Here is a 21,191-nt window from a genome sequence, read left to right as displayed (position 1 = left end):
AAGTGCCCTCGGCCGCCCCCTCGTCCAGCCCTGTCCCTGCCTGGTCCCCTGTACTGGAAAGGATTCCCCTGTCCCGGCCGTACTGATAAATATGGAAACTCCATCTTTATTGGCTGTATAAACATCTCTGGTCTGTACATACATTTCATACATCATAGTGCAGGGCCTGAAGGGAGGGCCGAAGGGGAGGCCCCAGCAGCACAACACCTCACCCCTTTTCTCAAAGCCCTGCCCACTCTGCCCAAACCAAGGCCTCTCCCTCCCAGAAGTCACTGAGGAGGGGACAGGGGTCAAGCAGCTAGGAGACCGAAGGGCTTGGTGCGGAGGACACGTTAAGCGCTAGAATCAAACACTGAAGCGAAACAGGCAACTGGCACAGGCAGCAAGCAGGGGCGGGGGCAAGGCAGGGCAGGGGAGCGTGGGCCCCGTGCCCTCGGGCTCTCGCTAGGGCTCTGGGGTCCCGCCCTCACCACGTGGGACAGACAGGCTCTGGAGTCTCCGCCTGCCTCCCCAGGAACGGAACGAGAGACGGGTGCCAGAGGTGAGCCAAGGAGGGCAAGGGGGAGACAGGAGCAAAGGCCCCAGTCCCCCGATTTGACAGCCCCTCTCTCACCCCATCAAACACGTCATGGACACCATCTACGTGTGTACAGCTGGGGGAAGCCAGAGACTCGGATTCTCTGGGGGACTGTGGTGCCTGAGCAGGCAGTGAGGGAGGAAGCTGGCTCCCAGGGGAAAGAACGGAGACCCTCGAGTAGTCTTCTCAGGACACCAGTCAGTGGAAGGAGACAGAGGGCCCAAGAGAGCGACCCCCCAGCCCAGCCCGGGGGGGATGACAGCGGCAAGTGCTTCACACGACGACGAGGACAGGAAACAGGAAAGAAGATGAGAAGAGGAACCCTGTGGTAAACAGAGGACGGGCTGTCCTGCTCTACCCTTGCCAAGCCTCACGCCCAACAGCAGCTGAGACGGGCGCTCACTCCTCTCCCCTCACACGGGCCAGGGTGGGAGGGGCACGCGGGAGCCCACGGCCAAAGCCAGCGGGCCCCACCCATGAAGCAACACCATCCTTTGGGCTGGTTCCTGTCCAGCCAGGAACTCTCGCCCAGGGACTAACAACAGGGGCAGCACCAGGTCGGAAACATGGGCACAGAGGAGCCTGGCAGGGGCCTGATCCGGTAGGGCAGAGGGACAACACACCCCCTGGGGCCTGCTGGGTAAGCAAATCCTCGGGGCGTCAGGAACGGGGTACCTGGCTCTGCAAAGAGCGAGGAGAGGGAGAAGGGGCAGGTCCAGGGGAGAAGGCCTAGCCACTCAAGGGGTGCAGATCCACTTTGACTTTCTCCCCACAGCTCAGCATCCCAATTGTGGGGAAGAAGCCCCCAGAAGGTACGACAGCATCCTTCTTCCCAATGATCTTGCCATTCCGAGTGAAGAAAACCTGGGGGTGGAAGAGAAAAGTGGGATAGGCAGGCTCTAGCCTCTCCTCTGAGGATGCTGGAGCTACACAGGCCTGAGCCGCGTCACTCCCAGCTCGCACCACCGTCGGCGAGAGACAGAGGGCGATGCAGGAGGTGACCACGAGAGGGCGTCCCGAGGCCGGAAACCAGCCTCCCAGCCAGTCTCCCCACTCAGCAGCCCCACGCCCACAGCAGCCAGGGCTTCCCCTCTCCACTCCCTGGGCTCTGCTTTTTGCACTAACACCAGACCTCACGGAGGCCCAAGACCCCTAGTCCAACCCCAGACCCACCCCACTCACCACCACCTTCTTGCCCTCGTGCTCCTGTTCTATCTCTTCCCCGTCATCTTCCTCTTCCTCTTCCTCCTCTTCCTCTTCCCCTTCCTGGTGCAGGTACATGACGTTCCGGACATTCCGGACAGCTCGGGCGGTCGGGGACAGGATCACTGTGTCACAGCTGTCATCACTGTCACCTGGGGGCCAGGAAACCTGAGCTCCTGTGGTACTGCCCCCACCCTCTGCCCGACCAGCCTGGTTGGCCATGGTCACCCCACTCACCCTCACTGTCCAAGATGTAGTCCCGGGGGAACATGATTCCACAGCCCATGATGTCCCCTTTGTAACAGCGTGGCCCAAAGGGGTCCCCCACACCACTGCCATGGAAGATCTTCCCGTCATCTGTCAGAGGGAGGGGAGAGGACACACACCTGAGGGAGGGACCGACACCCTACAGCCCCTAGAGCGGCCCCGGGCCCCTGCTTAAAGCTGAAGTGTCCCTCCCTCCCTCGCTGGCCCTGAGGAAGGGAGGAGAGAGAATGAGGGCACCAGATTAAAGAGAGACACACATCTGTCCCCTCAAGGGGCTAAGGGAGAAACTCCCTTGGGAGCTGGTCAGAGAGCAGGGGCCCTCGGCAGGGGAGGGAGAGGCAGGACCAGGAACTCACAGCCCCTCCTTTCTAAAGGAAGCCCTAAAGGAAATCAAGCCGATCAAAAAAAAAAAAGAAAATGCAGAATCTGCAGGAAGGGTGCAGAGGGAGCCAACTCAGAGGCCTGGAATGTCCAGTTTGGGCCCAGATCCCCCACCCCTGTTCTGCTCCCCTGGCTTTTTGGGCTGGGAGGAAAAACACAGATGAAGACAAATCGCTAGCAGCTTGGGATGGGGAGAGCAGAGAGCGGCAGGGGAAAGTCTCTCGGGCCAGATGCTGAAGGCGAGGCCCCTAGTGTGGGGTCAGGGAAATGGATGTCCCTGTGCCCCTATACCCCACCCCACCCCAGCTTCCCCAGGGCAGCCCCTCACGCACCTGCATGATAAGCCACAGACCCTCTGCTCCAGCCAGGGTGCCTGTTCTTGGGATAATCCTACACCAAGACGAGAAAAGGAAAGCTGTGGTACCACACACAGAAAAGAGGATGGGAGAGTGGCTTACGGACCCTCGATCTTCTGAAACAAGCTACGACCCAGATGGCTGCTCCCACCCCGGCAACCTCACCCCTTCAGGCACTGGAGGTTGCAGGGGAAGGCAGGAAGGCCTTGGTGCGTGTGGTGCGCTCACGACCCTCTCTCAGCTCCGAGGTGACTTGGGGTCTGTGCCCTCACACGGCAGACACATACGGCCTGTTCTGTCTCGGGTTAGACCTCCCTCTGCAGCCCAGCCCCTTGATCTCCCCAAGAGCTCCGGGTCCCGGCCCAACAGCCCCAGAGCTGAGCAGCTCCACAGGCCAAAAGCCAGCACTGGCGCCCACCTTCCGGGCCAGCCCCAAGGCGATGTAGCATTTCTCTCCAGGGTCCACGATCTCCACTTCGAAGTAGTGGCTACGGGTGCTCAGCGGGTGCCGGGCCTGGGCCAGCCCCACGTCCACGATGCTCTTGCCCTTGCCCAAGTACTCCAGTAGCTGTGGGGGAAGAACCAGGGGTGGGGGGCAGGCTAGCACCCCACCCCTGGAAACCTGGTTCCAGGGCCATCTGGGGACCAGTTTTCCTGGGTCTCACAGAAAGCCCTGGCCGAAAGGGAAGGGATCCTGGAGGCACAAAGTGGGCCTCAGGGTTCCAGGCAGGCATGGGAGAACAGGGATGGGGGCAGGGGCATGGAGGTGGCAGCGCAAGAGGGCTGAGCCCCTGCTAAAGGCTGCGCCCACCTGCCTACCGAGCCAAAAACCCTCTCCCTGCTGTGGGGACCCGGCGAGAGCAGCACAGCGATCCAGATGGCCGAGCGCCAGGACCACACAGGGGTCTGTACACTCTGCCATCACTTCCCTCAATCACCCTGCCAGGAAAGGGCCACCCAGGGGCTCTGAACACAGAGAAGAGGAGAAGCAAAGGCTAGGCTGAGAGGAAGCCTGATGGCTTTCTCAGGGTGCCTCGGGCGGATAGGGAGGATGCAGAGGTTAGGGGCCAACTCCAGACGTCCGGGGGAGGGGAGATGAGCTCAGAAGCCAGTTCTGCCTGGGATGGGACTGATATAATTTCTCAAGGTTCTTTGTTTTACTTGGCTTTGAACAGAGCTGTTTGTAGCGGGGTCGAGGGGGGCCAGGGAACCGAGGACGACCAGCTCTTCTCCTTCATTTAATGCGAGAGAGGGGAGCAGGCAGAGAGAAGCTAGAAAGGCAGGCGTTCCTGCCCCCAGCCCCTCACGGCTCTTTCAAGCTGGAGCAGGGGTGTGGAGGGGAGTTGACTGATGGGCTCTTGGGGCTCTTCGGCCCCACAGTGATCCTGCCTGGGCATGATGGGGCGGCAACCCCTGATCTGGGAGGATTTATTTATCAGTTGTCATGGTGATAGTAGGGCTGTGACTCAACCCCATCCCCTCTTTCCCCCACCCTCAGCATCACCTGGGATTCCTTAATCCCTTTTTAATTAACCAAACTGCCCCTCAAGACTTTCTTCTACCCTCCCACCCCTCCGGCCCTGAAGAAAATTCACTCCCTGAGGATCTCCTCCACTTATCCCTGGCAAGCCTTGGGACGCTGGCCTCTCACCCCACAAAGAACTCCTGCCTGAACAGGAAAGGCGTCACCCTCGCCCGCACCAGTGCCGAAGCCTCCATGTGTCTTCAGCAGAGGCAGGCGCTGCACCCTCAGCAGCCCCTTCAGGGAGGCAAGAGAGGGACTCGGCCCCCTTCTCAGCCCTGGATCCCCGAAGCCCTGTCACCTCAAGCCCATTCTCCCCTCCTCCCAAGAGAACTGGAGGCGGGGGACAGGGGGCACCAGGAGAAAGGCCAGAGGTGTACAGGAGGCCACCTAAACTTTCTTCTCTCCTTCCTGCAGCCAGGACCATACATGTTTCGGGCTACATTGGCTCTGTGATATTCATACCCCTAGCCGAAGTCTCCATTATCTCACACTGCTTTCTTCCATCAGAAGGCGTCCCCTGCAGGTGGTCTTCTGATTTACTGGGTATTATGAAGGCCCACACTGTTTAAATTCTATTTCTGGTCCTCTGTATGCTCTCAGCGTGGCCTGGGTTCCTCCTCTGCATCTCTCCCCACAGGACCCGGGGGGATGTGGCATGATGCACATTAACTAACACAGACTCCACCCAATCCGAGCAGCCCCCAGCCCAACCTCTCCACCCTGCATTGCAGAACTGGGTGGGGGATCCCACAGCTGCCCTTGACCCACTCCATCCAACTGGCCTCGGCATAGGAAACACAGTGTTCTCCACTTCCAGAGCCAAGAGACAGCAGACCCAGATCCTGATCCTTGGGAAAAACCCGCCCAACCATTCCCTCTGCCTCAGCCCAGAGGAGGGCAGGCTGCCGGTTTGTCTGTGGATAGGGTGGGGATGGTTCCTTAAGCTAAAAGGCCAGGAGGATGAAACACACTAACGTGGGACTCTAAAGCCCACTCCCCAGCCCGCAGAGCAGCTCAGACAGGCTGCTGAATGCCTGGAAGACTAGGGCCATGCACAAGCCACTTCTTCAAGAGAGGAACCACCCACCCCTTAGGGTGTAAGCCCCTGGATTCATCTGTTCCTCTCGCATCCATTCTCCCGCCCCTGGGCAAAGTCCTCCCAAGCCCTGGGAGCCTTCTCAGAGCACTCAGAGGAGCAGGTAGGGGAGAGTCTGGCCTCCCTGATAGATCCTTGCTTGAGTGCACTCCTCCCCTCCTTAGACTAGGGCTGGTAGAAACCTAGAGAAGATGAGAGGTTTAGCTCCTAGAGTCTGAGTTGCTAGAATCTTGATGCTGGTCCCTCAATCTGTGCCTCAGGTGCCTCTTAGTTTCTACATTTTTTTGGCCATGCCACAGGGCTTGTGGGATCTGAGTTCCCGACTGGGGATCGAACCCGTGCCCCTTGCAGTGGAAGCATGGAGTCCTAACCACTGGACCACCAGGAAATTTTCAAACTACTTCTTAGTTTGAAAGAGAATCAAACAGACCTGGGTTCAAATCCTAGCTCCTATTACCTACTAGTCACTAGACTCAAGCAAGTGACTCTCACTTCTTTAAGCCTCAGATACTTCATCAGTAAAACAGGGGTACCACTACCCACATCTCCAAATATGGGTACGATGAAGTGAAGTGAGTGTCAAGGGCTTAGCCTGGAGCCTGACCCCCGGTAGGTGATAAATGCACACGTCAGCCTTTCCCTGACTCAGGAAATGGGCGTGATACTGGAATATCCCAAAGTTCCCATGCTCCCTAAACATTAACAGTCGCCCCCAAGCTACAACAGACTGGAACTGCCAGTCACAGAGAAGGAGAGGTTCTCTCACCTTAGCCCTTACCCCCAACTAGAATGCTCCCTTGGGCTCCCAGGACACTCCTCAGATGACTCCATCCCAAGGGGCCGACTGTCTTCCTCCCAGTATTTCTCCTCAAACAATACCCCCAATCAACAGGCATGCTCCTTTACATCTTTGGTGGGGGTGGGGAACTCTTTCCTTAAGGCTCCCAAGACCCCCTCCCCACCCCACCTCCCTCCACACACAACGGAAGCCTTGAGAGGCCAAACAGGTCAACTCCACAGAGCGGAGGCTGCAGGCCAGAGTGCAGAGAGCCTCCTGCACCCCGCCCCCTCCCTCATACCAGTAGCCCTTCTCAGCCTCCTCTCCTGCTGCGACCCGCCCTCCTCCTCTTGCTAGCAGAGACCCTAATCCCTCTTGACAGCAGCAAGGGAGGACTCAGTGCCCGGAGGGCCTAGAAGCAACTGAAACACGAACCAAGAACATGCTCCCCACCGGCCAGCTCAGGCCCCAACACGGTCTCCTCCTGGGTTGGGCCCGGGGAGGACCCCTGAGAGGGTGGGGCCTCATTCACCCCACTTTGTGTACTAAAGCTGTTGCCCCGTCACTAAGGAGTTGTTAGAGGAGCTATGAACAGAAATGAGAAACAGACAGAATGAGTCTAATCCCCCAGCCCTACCTACTGCCCCCCGCCCTTGACACATTACCTCACTGTGCAAGGCCTGGGGACAGGAATGAGGGGTAGCACCCCATGCCTGAGCAAATGCAACAGCAATTCTTCAGCATCCGGGAGCTCAGGGAAGGGGGCGCTCTTTAGGAGGGGAAAGTGAGGCCACAGGAAGCAGGGAACGACTTCCCTCTGGAAAGAGCCAGTCTGTCTATATATAGATCCTCAGATCAAACAAACACAACTAAATATTAACAACTCTCGAATCTAGGTAGTGGGGATACAGTGGGTGTTCACTGTGCTATTTTTTCAACTTTCCTGTACGTTTGAAACTTTTCATAATGAATTGCTAGAGGAAAAAAAAGGGTCAGGAGTTGAATTCATTCTTCTGTATGGGAAGAACCAGTGAGAAGGGAGAAGAGAGGATAATTGAGACTACAAAACTGGGAGAAAGGGCTATAGGAGTAAAAGAATTCCAAGGTAGCCAAGTAAACTCACCTAGGAGGCCCCTGGCTAAAGCCACTAGACAGGAGAAATCCCCAGGGACATGGGAATTTAAGCCCAGGAACTCTGGATTCATCTTATGAGAAGCGAGTAGGAGAGATTGGCTACAGAAGAGTGGGCCTGGGCAGAAGGCAGCAGCATATATCAGAAAGTGGAAAAAGCTGGGGTAGGGGTCAAGGAATGAATGTCTGGGCTTAGTTCTGCTGCTAATTCGCTGTTTGACATTTGATCAAGTCTCTTCACTTTTCTCTGGGACTGCTTTCTCAGCAGTACAAGAGGATATATGGGAATGTCGGGCAGTCACGACAACTGGGGCGCAGGGGGTGGGGGTGGGGTCGGAGCTACCAGCATCCTGGGTCTGGGAACCAGGGATGCTAAATGGCTTGCACATCAAGGAACTGTCTCACCTAAGATGCCCACAGTCTCTGCACTGAGAAACCTGGACAGGATGGCATCAAAGCCTCCTCCAGACCTTTATGGTTCTATGGGGTGTCCTCCTGGGAACATCACCTGGGGCAGGAGAAACAGGCTGCAACAACAGCAGAGGTCTCAGGGAAGGGCTCCCCACAGAGGGGGACATAAAAACAGGAAGGGCAGAGAGGAGAAGCAGCTGTGCTGGACATCTTTAGAAATAGGAGGCACAGGCACAGCCTAATGACCTCTCCCAGGCTCCTCCAGGCTGACACAACTCTGACTGCTGGGTCGGAAATACAGTGGATGGTCAGAGGGACAAAAAGGATGAGGCAAGAAGGTCAGGAGGCAAGAGTGGATGGGGGGCCGAGGGGCTGGCAGAAACTGGGTAAGTCACCCTCATTTGAAAGATGAGGTAGTTGGCAAGACTAGAAGAGAAGCCTGCGTCCCTCAAGAGGCTCATGCCCACGGCTGCCCCAGAGAAGCAAGTGCGCAGGGAGCAGCGTGCCTACCCTGCCAGCTGTCCCCAGCTGGGGTGCGGGTTTGACAGAAGAGCTACACTGAACAGCTTAAGTCAAGAAAGAAAAAAATTCTTAAATGTGTGGCCTGAGGGCACTGGGGGAAGGGCAGGGAGGAAGGAAGGCTATTTATAAATGTCTACAGGATTCCGCATCAATTAGAAAAGACTGCCTGGGAGGAGCAGGGAGCAGAGTGGGGACAAGTCCAGGCAGGGAAAGGGTGCCAGGAAAAAACTCTTGAGGAGAGGTCAAGGATGAGAGCTGGAACATCGCCCTGGCTCAGTCCCAAGCTCAACTCTGCAGATGTTGTCAAAATGATGGTGGAAGGGGAAAAGAAAGGAGGGATGAAGGTCAGGGAGTGGGCATCTGAGGCCTCCTGGACCCTAGTGCCAGAAGGGGGTGCAGAGTGCCCGAAGCTGCAGGAGGCCACACTTTCTGCCATTTTCCTTGTGTTTGACTCACCTTGAACTCCAGAGTGGAGAGCCTTACTCATAATCCACCCCCCCACACCCGCCCCACACCCCCCCGCTGCTTCTGTTTTGCTATCAAAGGCTGAGTTGAAAACAGCCTGGGTTGGGGTGAGAATGCCAGAGGGCGGAGGAAAAGGTTGAGCTGGGAAGGAGCCGAGGGCCGCAGAGGGACAATTCGAAGTGGAAGGTCCGAGCAGCCCACTAGAGGTCAGGGCCAGACCCCTAAGTCAGCATCCATTCACTCCCAAACCAGCATGAGGCACAGAGGGTAGATATGAAGAATTTCCCTCTCTCAAGGTCCATACACTTCCCAAGAAAGTTTAAAATCTAGGCAGGGGACTAAAGCAGGTATGGTGAGATGTATAAAAAGGCCAGCTTTGGAGGATCAAGGACTCTCACTGAATCATTATCTGCCTCTATTCTCATCCTCTGTAAAATGTAGGAAGGCAGAAGAGACTGTCATTGATGCTTACTCGAAAAAGATCTCAAAGAACCTTCCCCAGCATGAGTGGGATTTGTGACCACACCTGCTCCACAATGCAGAGAATGGAAAACTGGGCTAGCTGGGCTGGGATCAAGCCAAAAGGGTGTTCCAGGCATCCGGCCTCCAAGTCAGCCCAGCCTGCTCAAAGGCAGGCGTGCAGGGCAGCAGCGTGCATGGGGTGGGGGGTGGGGGGCCTGAAGGAACCAAAGAAGGCAAAGGAGAGCTACTGGCTACTGCTCGTTCCTAGGGTTAAGCAACTAGGCTGAGCTCTCAAACAAAGGGAAGGCAGGAAAGAGGACCACCGCTAAGGAGAACACAGATCTGGACTCAAGAATCATGTCAGGACGCCAGGCTCTCCTGACAAAATTCCCACTTTCCAAAACCCTACAAAAGACCCTGTCTTGGGACTTCCCTGGTGGTGCAGTGGTTGAGAATCCGCCTGCCAATGCAGGGGACATGGGTTCGAGCCCTGGTCCGGGAAGATCCCACATGCCACGGAGCAACTAAGCCCGCGCGCTGCAACTACTGAGCCTACACTCTAGAGCTCACGAGCCACAACTACTGAGCCCGTGTGCCGCAACTACTGAAGCCCTCGCACCTAGAGCTCGTACTCCGCAACAAGAGAGGCCACCGCAATAAGAAGCCTGTGCACCGCAATGAAGAGTAGCCCCCGCTCGCCGCAACTAGAGAAAGCCCGCACGCTACAACGAAGACCCAATACAGGCAAAAATAAATAAATAAATAAAGTAATTTTTTAAAAGACCATGTCTTCACTTCCTATTCTAAGCAATCCTGACATGCTTCTGTGGACCCCGGGATTCTGCCCAGCCCTACCCTTCCCCTTACTTACAGTTCCGCAGACTCTGACGTCGTGCAGCCGGCCCCACTCGTCCTCGTAACTGTCCACCATCATGACACTGTCGTCCTCGCGGCCCAGCTCAGCGTTCAGGTGCAACCGCACCTCCTCACCCAGGGAGTGCATGCCCACTGCTGGGAACAGCCCATCGGGGGACATGGGCATGATGGTGGAGCCCACCTGCAGCGGAGGGAGGGGGAGGAAGGGAGGGAGCTGCCGCCTGGCTTACCTTTCCACAGCTCATCTAATTCTCACAAGGGGTTTTGAGATGATGCAACCAGTCATCATCACACACGCTGACAGGTAGCAAAACAGAGGTACAGAGAAGCATAAAAAGCTGCTGAGTACTCCTAGCTGAGCAAGGTACCCACGGAGCTAGAAGGCAAACACAAGTCTCTTGTCAACCCCCCCCAACCCAAACACTTTAGGTATGCGTGAGTGTGGACTGGAGCAGGAAAGTGCTGAGCATAGGTGCTTAAGGAAGGAAGACCACTAGGCTGGCCGGCGGAGGCCTGAGAAGGCAATTTCTCAGGGTGGGAGACGGGGCTGGGGAGAAGAAGAAAGAGAGCCGGGGTCTCTCCTATTTGCTCTTACCCCATCCCTTCACCATCACTAGTCTCTCTCTGAAGAGAGAAGGAAAGGAGGAGTGAAATAAGGAACACGAAACACAGAAAGGACATATCCCCAAAAGCATTCAAGTCAAAAATCCCAAGAGGACCTCCAGCTTATGCAGCCAGGTCATAATCTCCCCATCTTTTTTTCTGCTCAAAACCTTCCCCCACATCACCAGTTCTGTCCCCCACAGTTTCTGCCCCTCCTCCGCTGCACAAACCTGCCCCTCTGTGTCCATGACCTGGGGAATGTCCCAGCTTCCCCTGGGTGTGGGGAGCATCTTCTCCTACATGCAGGAGACCCCAGGAGAATCTGAGGCTGAACTGAAGAAGATGGGAAATAAGCCCGTGGGGCCCTGGGCAAGCCCCAGCCAGCAGACTCTTTCTTATTACTCACACAAATCCCTGGACAGCTTCAAGCCGTTTAAATCCCACTCAGGATGTCCCACTTACCCGCTTCCCATTTTTGGTGAAGAAGATCTGGGCAGTCTGCACATCAAAGGACACTGGCTCAATGCCACAGCCAATCCGGTCCCCGGAGTTGCACTTTGACCCAAACTGGCGGCCCTTGGCCCGGCCATTGTACAGCCTGTGGACAGAGCAGCACAGACACAGGACCCGAACCCGGCTTCCCAACCTCTCCCCAGTGCTCCTGCTTCCATCACTCTGCAACGGCATCTACCTATGTTCTCGGGGGAGCTCCACCGTCCCCTTTAAGTCTGCAAACCTCCAAGGGTAGCCAACAGGCCACCTTCCTGTCCCTATCAGAAAGGTCTATGAAAATACCCCAAGACCAGTGAAGGAATAGCCAAAGCCACCCTGAGGTAGTCCATTATATCCAAGATTCCCAAATCTGTAGGAAAGGGGTCGGGTTCCACAAAAGGCAACTCACTTGCCATCATCAGCATGGTAGGCTACAGAGTCAGGCAACCAGCCAGGCTGGTGATCCAAGCTGTAGTACTGAGGGACCAGTCCCACAGCAATGGTACCCCGGACCCCGCTGTCCACAATAGACACCTGGAGGGAGGAGAGCAGAGCACAGTTAGCAGGGAGGGGAGTTAGACATCAAAGGGGGCTGAGGCTCAAAGAGCAAAAGACAGGGGAATCAGAGAAAAAGTCAGGGCACTCAGAGGGAGAACTGGGGAAAGTGGGGGCCCACTTTACCACAATTACTTAGAAAACAATTTCCAAGCTATGGAAAAAGATGGGAGATGGAGTAGATGCTGGGCCTGGGTTAGGGGGTGGGAAAGGACATGGGTCAAAGTCTACCTAGGTGAAGGGCAGGAGAGCAGAAGGGACAGGGTGAAAGGACTTTAGGGTGCCCCTCAGATTAGGAACCATGCTATCCTGGGCCCTTTTCCCAGCCGACAGGATAATCCTGATGGAGAATGTAAAGGACCAGTCAAGAACCCAGTAAAAGAGCGCCTTGGAGCTTAACCATCTCACCCCCTGCTCTGCCTACCCCCTGCCTTGATCACCTCAAAATAATTGCTGTCCTTTGTCAGGGGTCGAGAAGCCACGTAGCAGCCAACTTCACCAGAGTTTCCATGGTAACTGAAGGAGGAATGAAGGGGAAGTTCCATTAGCAGCCTAGTCCAGGGGTTGGGGGGAGGGCCTCAGCATCCCCAACCCCCACCCTGTGAGGGCCAGCACAGAAGAGAATCCATCAGGCCATACTTCAGGACATCTGCACAAACACCATAACAAGATACTTGAGGTCACCCACCCCACCCGCCGCCTCCAGCCAGGGCCCAGCCCACACCAGACCAATGCAAGCCTGGCTTCTTCACTGCCAGTGCGGAAGAGAAGGCGAAGCCTCCCTCAGTTGCCTATTAGGGGTCTCACAACCCTGTCTAACCTCAGTCCCTCATGCTGCAGCTTCGGCCCTTTTCCTCTGGCTCTGTCCTCAGTGGAGCTGGAGAACGGCTGGTCTCTATCCTCGGGACCAAAGCCCTTTGCAGACTGGAAGACAGTTACTCAGTCCCCACTCCTCAGCTTTCTTGTCTCCAGGCTAGATAGCACTACTTCCTCCCCCCCTTCCAGTGACAACTTGGTGAGAGAATGAGACTCGGATGGAGTCAGGGGAAGGGTTCAAGCCAGAAAATAGAGCGAAAACAAACACAAACACACAAACCAAAGGGTTGGAAGGCAGTAAGCAGGATGCACTACAGGACTGTCCTTCACGAAACAGGAAATCCACTGCCTTTGAAATGGCCATTCTTCACCGCTCCCAACTACAGAGATGCAGGCAGGAGACCCCGGCATCGCACAGACTCACTGGAGTCCTTTCAACAAGGCAGCTGGGCAATTCCTGAGACCCCAGCGGCCTCCATCTCTGACATGACTGCTTCCAGTGCAGACCAGGACAGAGGGACCCACAGACACAGGCAGAGGGGGGTGCGGGGTGAAGAAGCATATACTGCTCCATTCGGAAAGGCCTCCAGGGTTTACAACATACCCCTCGCTGTGCAATGCAGACAGTCCTCTGCCTTTGCAAAAGCCCCTTCTCGTCTCTAAGATCTGGCACAGAAAGGAAAATGTGGAAGCACTCCCCGAAACTCACCTCAAAGTGTCTCCATCTACAAGAATGTGCTTGAACCTCTCCTGATATCGGAAAGCCCGGACCTCTCGAATCTCCCGGATCCGCCGGCGCCAATTCAGAAACCGGTAGTGCAGGTTGAGGTCATCCATCTTGTTCATGAGAACAAACCTGCCAGGAGGAGAAGGAGATTGAGGAGGAGGAAGCAAGGCGCTGAGCAAAGTACCTCAGCCTGTTCCACCCAGAACGCGGAGAGGACACTGGACTTGAAGCCAGTTGCCCAGATTGACCTCAACAGTCCCCACCCTCATCCTTTCATTCAGCAAACATTTACTGAGCTCCCACTATGTGCTCCTACTGTCCTAGGTGCTAGGGATACAGCTGCGAACAAGACGGATGGGATGTCTGTTCTCATAGCACTTCCATTCTATTGGGGGAGGCATGACAGGCAATAAACAGACATGACAACGTTAGACAGTGGAGGAAAAAGCAGAGTGCTCTGATAAAGAATAATGGGGTGAACTCTATGAGATGAAAAGGTGACAGGCACGTAACAACCCCAAGAAAGAGCATCCCAGGCAGAAGGGACAGCCAGGACACAGGTCCCGAGGGGCAAGGCAGCTGCCATGGTAGGAAAATAGAAAGGCCAGGTGGCTAGTGTGTAGGGAATGGGAGGGAGGGAGAATGTACCAGAAGAGGATGGAAGGAAGGTAGGGGCCAGATCAACGCCCTACAGACCATGTTAAGGAGTGTGAATTTTATTTCAAGTGTGATGGGAAAGCTCTGGAGGGTTTTAAGCAAGAAAAGTATATGATTTTAAGGTTTATCAGATCGTAAAGCTCATTCAGCCGGTTGGTTGGAGACTAAACTGATCCCATAAGGAGCAAGAACAGAAGTGGCAAACAATTAATTAGGGGGCTGCTGCAGCTGTTCCAATGAGAGATGGCATCCCCAAAGATGGTAGCAGTGAAGATGGAGTGGAGGATGACCCAGGTATTTAAACCCCTAACAGTGCTAACATATGAATGAATGAATGAATGAATGAATGGACGAATTTTTCCCAAAGCGACAAAAAGGGGAGGTACTTTCTCTTCCCATCCCCCAAACCCTTGGACAAGGGTTCCATCCAGGCCCGACTGTGCCTTGCACACAGCAGGGGCTTAGGAAGCCTCGGCTAGGCTGAATTCAATCCCAATGCGCATATTACACGCTTCTGCAGTAGCTACAAGCCACCGCGTGACCAAAAGGGTAGGCAGCTGTGGGGCAGCCCTAGAATTGGCCTCCTTGGCACTCGGCCAGGGGGCTCGACCCCAGGTCGATGTTGGCGCCCAACCTAGGGACATCTGCTTGCCTAGAACCCCACAGCCTTGGCGCCGCCGATACGCGGCCGCACCGGGCCCCGCCTCCACCCCGGGCACAGCCCGATCACTCAGACGAGACCCGGGGGAAAGGGGCCCTGGCCCATCAGTGTGACTACGCCCAGCCTCCCCAGGCCCTGCACTGGGCCAAGGAGGGTCCCCAGGGAGGAAGACCAGTGACCAGAGCGCAAGACCCCGCCCCTGACTCCGAAGCCTCCTCCCAGGACCCCAGCCTCCCGCCTCAGACTCCGTGGAGACCGACCCGAGGCCTCGGGGACCCCGCCCCCGATCCCCGCCTACCGGGGCCGCCGCGTCCTCCTCATCCATAGGCCTCTGAGCTCCGCTCACTAGCTCTTCGGCCGCCGCCACCACACACATCCGGGTCCCCGCCCTTCCAACGGTCCCCCGAGACCCGCCCCTTTCCACCCACCCCGGCCAATCTGCAGCGGCTGAGGACAACAGGCACCTGCAGAAGCCAATCGAAGGACGCAGGCCTGGTCGGGCGCGGCCCGGTGAACCCGGTACCTAGTGCCGGGTAAGGGGCTATTAAATACGGGTGTCGAGAGGGTGGGAGGTGGCGACGTGGCAGCGCGGACGCCACACTGGGCGCCCTGGGCGCTGACTGGCCGGTCAAGGGGCGGCTCTCTCCGGGCGGGGTGGGCGGGGAAGGTCGCTGCGCACCCACAAACACTGCGACTGTTGCCTCAGCGCTCGTTCAGTGTTAGTCGTGAGGCTAAGAGCTTTGAAGGAATGTCCTTTTAATCCGTTCAACAACCTTATGAAATGAGTCTTATTAAATCCTTTTTGTAGATGCAGAGCCTGAGGCTGGCCTCCGCAGTTCGTGCGCCTGTTAACATATACTTTGTATTCTCCCGAGCTCCATTTCATGTTACCTTTCCTTCATTCTAGGCAGGGCATTCCCTTCCTGGTGGAGAGAACTTCGGGTGCAAAAAGCAGTGGCATGAAACGGCACGCTGTTCAGGAACAGAGGGGTTGGTGTAACTTAAGGAAAGTTAGGCTGGGGCCATAATGTGAAGGGAAGAAAGATACTGACATTTATTGAGCACCTACTAAAGGGTGATTATTGCCGTTCTGGGGAGGACTTCCCCGGTTCCTCCCATCACCGAATTTCTCTATTCCAGATAGGAAGGTTTTCCCTCCTCTGTATTCTTATACCATGTCGTTTGCACCTCATTTGTAGCACTTATTACAGTCTTACTTTTATTATTAAAGTAACTTCTGTTTGTAGATCTGTCTCTGCTGGACTGTGAGCTCCTTCAGACCCCTGAGAGCTATCCTATTCTTATCATAAATAGGTGCTGTACAAATGTTGAATGAAATGGAAGCCATCCTCTCCTATACTATAAACAGTGGCCACTTGGCATAATGGAGATAAGCTGTCAGAAACAGGTGTAGACCAGACATTAGGAAATCTGGATTAGAACCCCAGATCTGTGACTAACATTTACTTGTCATGTTTCCTTAGGCTCCTTAATCTGGGACAGTTATTCAGCCTTTCCTGAAGAGTAGATGCCAATTATCTTGTTTAATATCCCTCAGTTTCATTTTATCTGATATTTACTCATTATTAGATTGAGGTTATGCATTACCAACTTTATCCAGATCTGTGATTAATTTTGAGTTAATTTTTTTCTTTTTTTTTGCATATGGACGTCCAGTTGTTCCAGCAGCATTTGTTAAAAAGACTATCCTTTCTCTACTGAATTCCTTTGCACCTTTGTCAAACATCTATTGAACAAGTAAAAAAGAAAAAAAGAAGGGTCTAAAGGAAAAGAATTAATTTACTGTATTTTTGTGGATCTATTTCTAGGCTCTCTACTCTGTTCCACTGATCTGTTTTTCTATCTTTATGTTTTGATTACTATAGCTTTATAATGAGCCTTGAAATCAGGTAGTATAAGTCCTTCAATTTTGTACTTTTTAAAAGTTGGTTTGAGTTATTCCAGATCCTTTGCTTTTCTATATGAGACAATCAGCTTGCCAATTTCTACAAAAAAAGCCTTCTGGGATTTTAATTGGGATTACGTTGAATCTGTTGATCAATTTTGGGAGAACTGATGTTTTAACAATATGGAGTCTTCCAATCCATGAGGATTGCACTGAAGTCTCTTATTCTAATCCAGTACCACAGGGTTCATTCTAGCCTTCCTCCCTACTTCTCTCTGACAGTGAGAAACCCAATATCCATTACTTATTTGCTCAACCCCAGTACATATTAAGCAGTTGCAAAAATTTTAACCCATGAGAAACAAATTTATCAACTAGAGTACAGTGTTTATGTAGAGTGTAGAGTATGCCATTACATTTATCTTTAGCCTTACAGTTTCCAGTCATAACACTGTTTTCCAAATTACTTAAGTCAGCACCTTTTTTTTTTTTCTCACCCCCTCAGTGTGTTTTTGTCATACATATATAATACATTTAGGTTCACCTGTTACAGTCTGCATTCTATCCTGGAATACCCTCCCATCCCGATTGGTTTTTTAGGTGTTTATTAAGTGTGTGTTGGATGGACAGATATTAATTCTAAGCTCTTTGGGAGCACAATTCCTCCCTATTTATGTCCATATAATGTAGCTACATCCACATAAATAAATGCTCTATCAATCTACTGAATATATTTTTATTCATGTAATTACCAAAAAAAGCAAAACTCAGACTCCCAGTTATTATTTCTTCTCCACTAATGATTCCCAACTCCCAACCATCTGGCTGACTCCAGCCCAGTCTAGAAAACTGCTCTGCTCCCTTCCCAGTTCTCCTTTCTCTGATATCATTGGGACACTGGGAATCTAGACAGAACAAATCATGCACACACATTCACACGCATGCCTCTTTCCCCTCATCTCTGTTACACAAAGATGTGCTTTCCTATCTGAGATGCCCTCCTCCCTCTTCTCCTAAACTCTTTTTTTTTTTTCTTTGGCCTTGCCATGAGGCATGTGGGATCCTAGTTCCCCGACCAGGGATTGAACCCGGGACCCTCAGCGACGATAGCACCAGGTCCTAACCACAGGACTGCCAGGGAAGTCCCCTAAACTCTACTTTAAAGCCCTATTCTCGGGACTTCCCTGGTGGCCCAGTGGTTAAGAATCTACCTGCCAATGCGGGGACACGGGTTCCATCCCTGGTCCTGGAAGATCCCACATGCTGCAGAGCAACTAAGCCCGTGTGCCACAACTACTGAGCCCATGCGCCGCAACTAGTGAAGCCCGCATGCCTAGAGCCCATGCTCCGCAACAAGAGAAGCCACCGCAGTGAGAAGCCCTCGCACCACAACGAAGAGTAGCCCCTGCGCGCCGCAACTAGAGAAAGCCCGCACTAAGCAACAAAGACCCAACGCAGCCAAAAATATAAATAAATAAATAAAAATAAATTAAAAAAAATAAAGCCCTATTCTCCGGGAAACCCTCTTTGGTTTATCCTGGGGCCAGGTTTCCCTCTCTTATTGAACTCTGACCACACTCTGGCCTCTCAGTCTCTTTGGCCTTTACTTGGAGAACAAGGGGGAGAAATAGGAAAAGAGAGAGGAGGGGTTAAAGGAGTTGGAGAGCCACAAGACCCCCTAGGGCGGGTGGCCTGGGCTAGCTCAGAAGTAGAGGAGCCTCCAGAAGAGTTGCAGTGTGCCCGCGTCACCTCTCAAGGCCCTCCCCCAGGACTGCCTTTGCTCCCACCCAAAACAACAACTTTTACCTGTATCAATTCCGAACTCCTTATATGAACTGAGAGCTGGGGGGGTCCAGAGGTGAAGAAGATGTGGGGCTCCTGTTCTCAAAACACTCAGAATCTGAGACTTCCCTGGTGGCGCAGTGGTTAAGAATCCGCCTGCCAGTGCAAGGGACATGGGTTCGATCCCTGGTCCGGGAAGATTCCACATGCCGTGGAACAGCTAAGCCCGTGCGCCACAACTACTGAGCCTGAGCTCTAGAGCCCATGCACCTAGGGCCGGTGCTCCGCAACAAGAGAAGCCACCACAATGAGAAGCCCTTACATGGCAACGAAGAGTAGCCCCCGCTCGCCGCAACTAGAGAGAAAGCCCATGCACAGCAACGAAGACCCAATGCAGCCATAAATAAATTAATTAATTAATTTAAAAAAACCCCAACACTCATAATCTAACTGGAAAAATAAGAACAAGAAAAGATAAGCAAAATTTTAAGATAGCAACACAACAATGTGGATGAATTAAAAGAAAGGCAGACAGCTGGCTGAGCAGGTGGGGATGAGGTGGCAGAATTTGGTTTGTGGTGAGAGGAATGATGGGGAGAATTTCATCCTTATGAGCTAAAAATTTGGAGTTCAGCGGAAGAAATTACCTCTGGGCATCACACCTTCCCTTCCCCTAATCTCAGTTCAGACTCAGAGATGAGAAACTGCCAGGAGGTTTTGGGGAAGGTGATCCCACCAGATGGCTGAACCACAGTGTGCTTCCCGGGCCAACCGTCCACAGGGTCATGATTGGCATATGAGAGCATGGGTCCTCGCAGGGAGGGGGGCATGGAGTACCGCCAAAGGTCTTTGAGGAGGAGAGAGTCACAGGAGCAAGACCAACTGGGAGGCTGCGTGTGGGACAGAAGGCAGAAACCAGAGGCTGGAGACCAGCGGAGGTTATCGCAACAGTTCCCATGAGACCCACACCAGACTTAGGCCATGTCATGATGTGGTCATTAAGCCTCCTCTCTGGTGCTTTCTGTCTGTGGACTGTGCCACTACTTGTCTTTCCTCAGACTCAAAGCTCAAAAGGATCCAGGCAGGCCCCCTCCTTTACCCCTGGTTCTCAAAAGGAAGTCAGCACCTGGGAGGTGCTGTGGATTTGGAGGGATGGGCTGGGTGTGAGAGATGCCTAGCATAAGGGAGCAGCACGACAGAGTGTAACCTGCAAGAGGAGAAGGAAGTCCTGTCAAAGTTTATTTATAAAAAGCCTAAAGGGCTTCCCTGGTGGCGCAGTGGTTGAGAGTCCGTCTGCTGATGCAGGGGACGCGGGTTCATGAAGATCCGAACTGGGAAGATCCCACATGCCGTGGAGCGGCTGGGCCCGTGAGCCATGGCCGCTGAGCCTGCGCGTCCGGAGCCTGTGCTCCGCAGCGGGAGAGACCACAGCAGTGAGAGGCCCGCGTACCGCAAAAAAACAACAACAAAAATAAATAAATAATAAATAAATAAAAAGCCTAAGTAACAGCCCCAGCTGTTTAGTCTTTTCACAGCCCTGACAGAAGCTTTCCTCAAACTCTTCTCTCCACAGAGGCCAGACAGAGTCCCAGAGTGTGTGCACCTTGGCCCACACTCCATCCTGAGCACGCACCATGCGCTTCCTACCTCTGCTCTGGGTGCTGAGGTGAAGGACATCCCAAAGGGAGGAAAAGCAGAGTTCGAGAGTCTCAGTCTGCGAGAAAGAGCCTGGTTAGACCCCAGCGCTGACAGCACAGCTCGCCGCTCTGGACATCCATACTGGAGGCATGGGGACGAGGCAAGAGCAGTGCTGGGGGGGCGGGTGGAACTGGGCTGTACCGTGGCTGTACTTAGACTGCATGGAGGGACCAAGCTGGGCAGGGGGTAGCAGCAAACAGGGGAAATCTGTAAGGGTGGCAAACAGGGGAAATCTGTGGGAGGGGGAAGGGGGAATTCGGGAAGGCAGCGGTAGATGTGAGAGGCTAGCAGAGTATTGGGCTTGTCTGCAGTATAACCTACCAAAGAATACAAACTTCTTTAAAAAGCCACACTGGGATCCTGCAGGGAGTATGGCCATCTCTTCCCCATCTCAACTTTCCACAGACCTTTCCATCTTGTTCAGAAGCAGCAAGATGGAGCTGAGGAGAAAAGCCCTAGCTAGAACCATGTGCAGGGCAAAATAAATCGTGATGAGGACGGAGGGACAGGATGGAGCTCGCTATCCTGGGGTCAGAGCTTGGAGGAGGAGGTCCCAGAGCCTCCAGAGAGAGGACAGCTGCTCCTCCCACTGCCCCAGCAGCCACCCCCCCGACCCCCGCCTGCCCAATCTGCGTCACAGTCTCAGGGCTACTGGAAGACGCTGCTCCCCAAATGCTGGTCCTAGGGTCTCAGGGTAGCCCTAGGGGGCGGGCTGGGAGTAAAGTTCTTTTTATTTTGTGTTTACCTAAAAGTTCAGGAAGGCCTTGGTTACATTCTTGCTTGGAGGCCCAGAATTTAAACTTAGTCACTGCCCAGAGCCGTTGTTTTAGGAAAGAATGAGATGGCCGGTGTTGCGTAACCCAGAGCTGGGTGGGTGTGGGTTGCAGAAGGAAACGGTCCTTCTTCCTCCCTCTAGGAAGGAAGGCTCAGCTAGGAGTCTCAGATGGGCGGGGCACTGCCTGGAGAAGGGCGGCCAGGGGTGGGGAGGTGGGGTAGACAGACCAGCGTGTGAAAGCTCGGGGAGCAGGCGGACTGAAACAGTCAGACCAGTCACCATTCAACCCCCCTGGGTAGAGCACAGCCTGAATAATCCAGAAAACCCAAAGGGTGGTACTGGGTGGGTGTGGAGTGGAGGACAGATTCTGGGAAAGGAGAGGAATGGAGGGGTGGGCTGACCTGGATGAAGGACAGGGTGGGTTGGGGATCTGCTCTCTGGCCACTGTCCCTGAGAGCACACAGAGTAT

At 54.0% G+C, this 21,191-nt stretch overlaps 1 protein-coding gene across 2 annotated transcripts; it reads right to left on the bottom strand.

The window, feature by feature from the left end:
• Positions 1-80: 80 nt before the first annotated feature.
• SPRYD3 (SPRY domain containing 3) lies at positions 81-14,985 on the bottom strand. Of its 2 annotated transcripts, none has more exons than XM_024736815.1 (11): positions 14,860-14,985; positions 13,226-13,372; positions 12,141-12,216; positions 11,555-11,679; positions 11,116-11,251; positions 10,046-10,231; positions 3,203-3,352; positions 2,761-2,818; positions 2,018-2,137; positions 1,760-1,932; positions 81-1,441 (listed from the first exon to the last, which is right to left on the bottom strand). In XM_024736815.1, the coding sequence occupies exons 1-11, from the start codon at positions 14,880-14,882 to the stop codon at positions 1,307-1,309; spliced, it is 1,329 nt and encodes a 442-aa protein (XP_024592583.1). In that variant the 5' UTR covers positions 14,883-14,985; the 3' UTR covers positions 81-1,306. The 2 variants fall into 2 exon arrangements, with proteins under 2 accessions (XP_024592583.1, XP_024592584.1); XM_024736816.1 differs by having other exon boundaries at positions 1,766-1,932.
• Between the last annotated feature and the right edge of the window lie 6,206 nt (positions 14,986-21,191).

Source organism: Neophocaena asiaeorientalis, unplaced genomic scaffold, assembly GCF_003031525.2.
Source record: "Neophocaena asiaeorientalis asiaeorientalis breed wild unplaced genomic scaffold, Neophocaena_asiaeorientalis_V1.1 scaffold134, whole genome shotgun sequence".
Classification (NCBI taxonomy): domain Eukaryota; kingdom Metazoa; phylum Chordata; class Mammalia; order Artiodactyla; family Phocoenidae; genus Neophocaena; species Neophocaena asiaeorientalis.
Note: the sequence above shows the minus strand (reverse complement) of the source record. Positions and strands in the feature narration are given on the sequence as shown.

Excerpts from the sequence above, each read along its gene's own strand:
- SPRYD3 (XM_024736815.1), bottom strand. The coding sequence starts at position 14,882 with ATGAGGAGGACGCGGCGGCCCCG. Across the intron at positions 2,138-2,760 it reads GTCTGTGGCTTATCATGCAG|ATGACGGGAAGATCTTCCAT; the intron begins GTGCGTGAGGGG and ends TCCCTCTGACAG. Across the intron at positions 1,442-1,759 it reads ACGAGGGCAAGAAGGTGGTG|GTTTTCTTCACTCGGAATGG; the intron begins GTGAGTGGGGTG and ends TTCCACCCCCAG.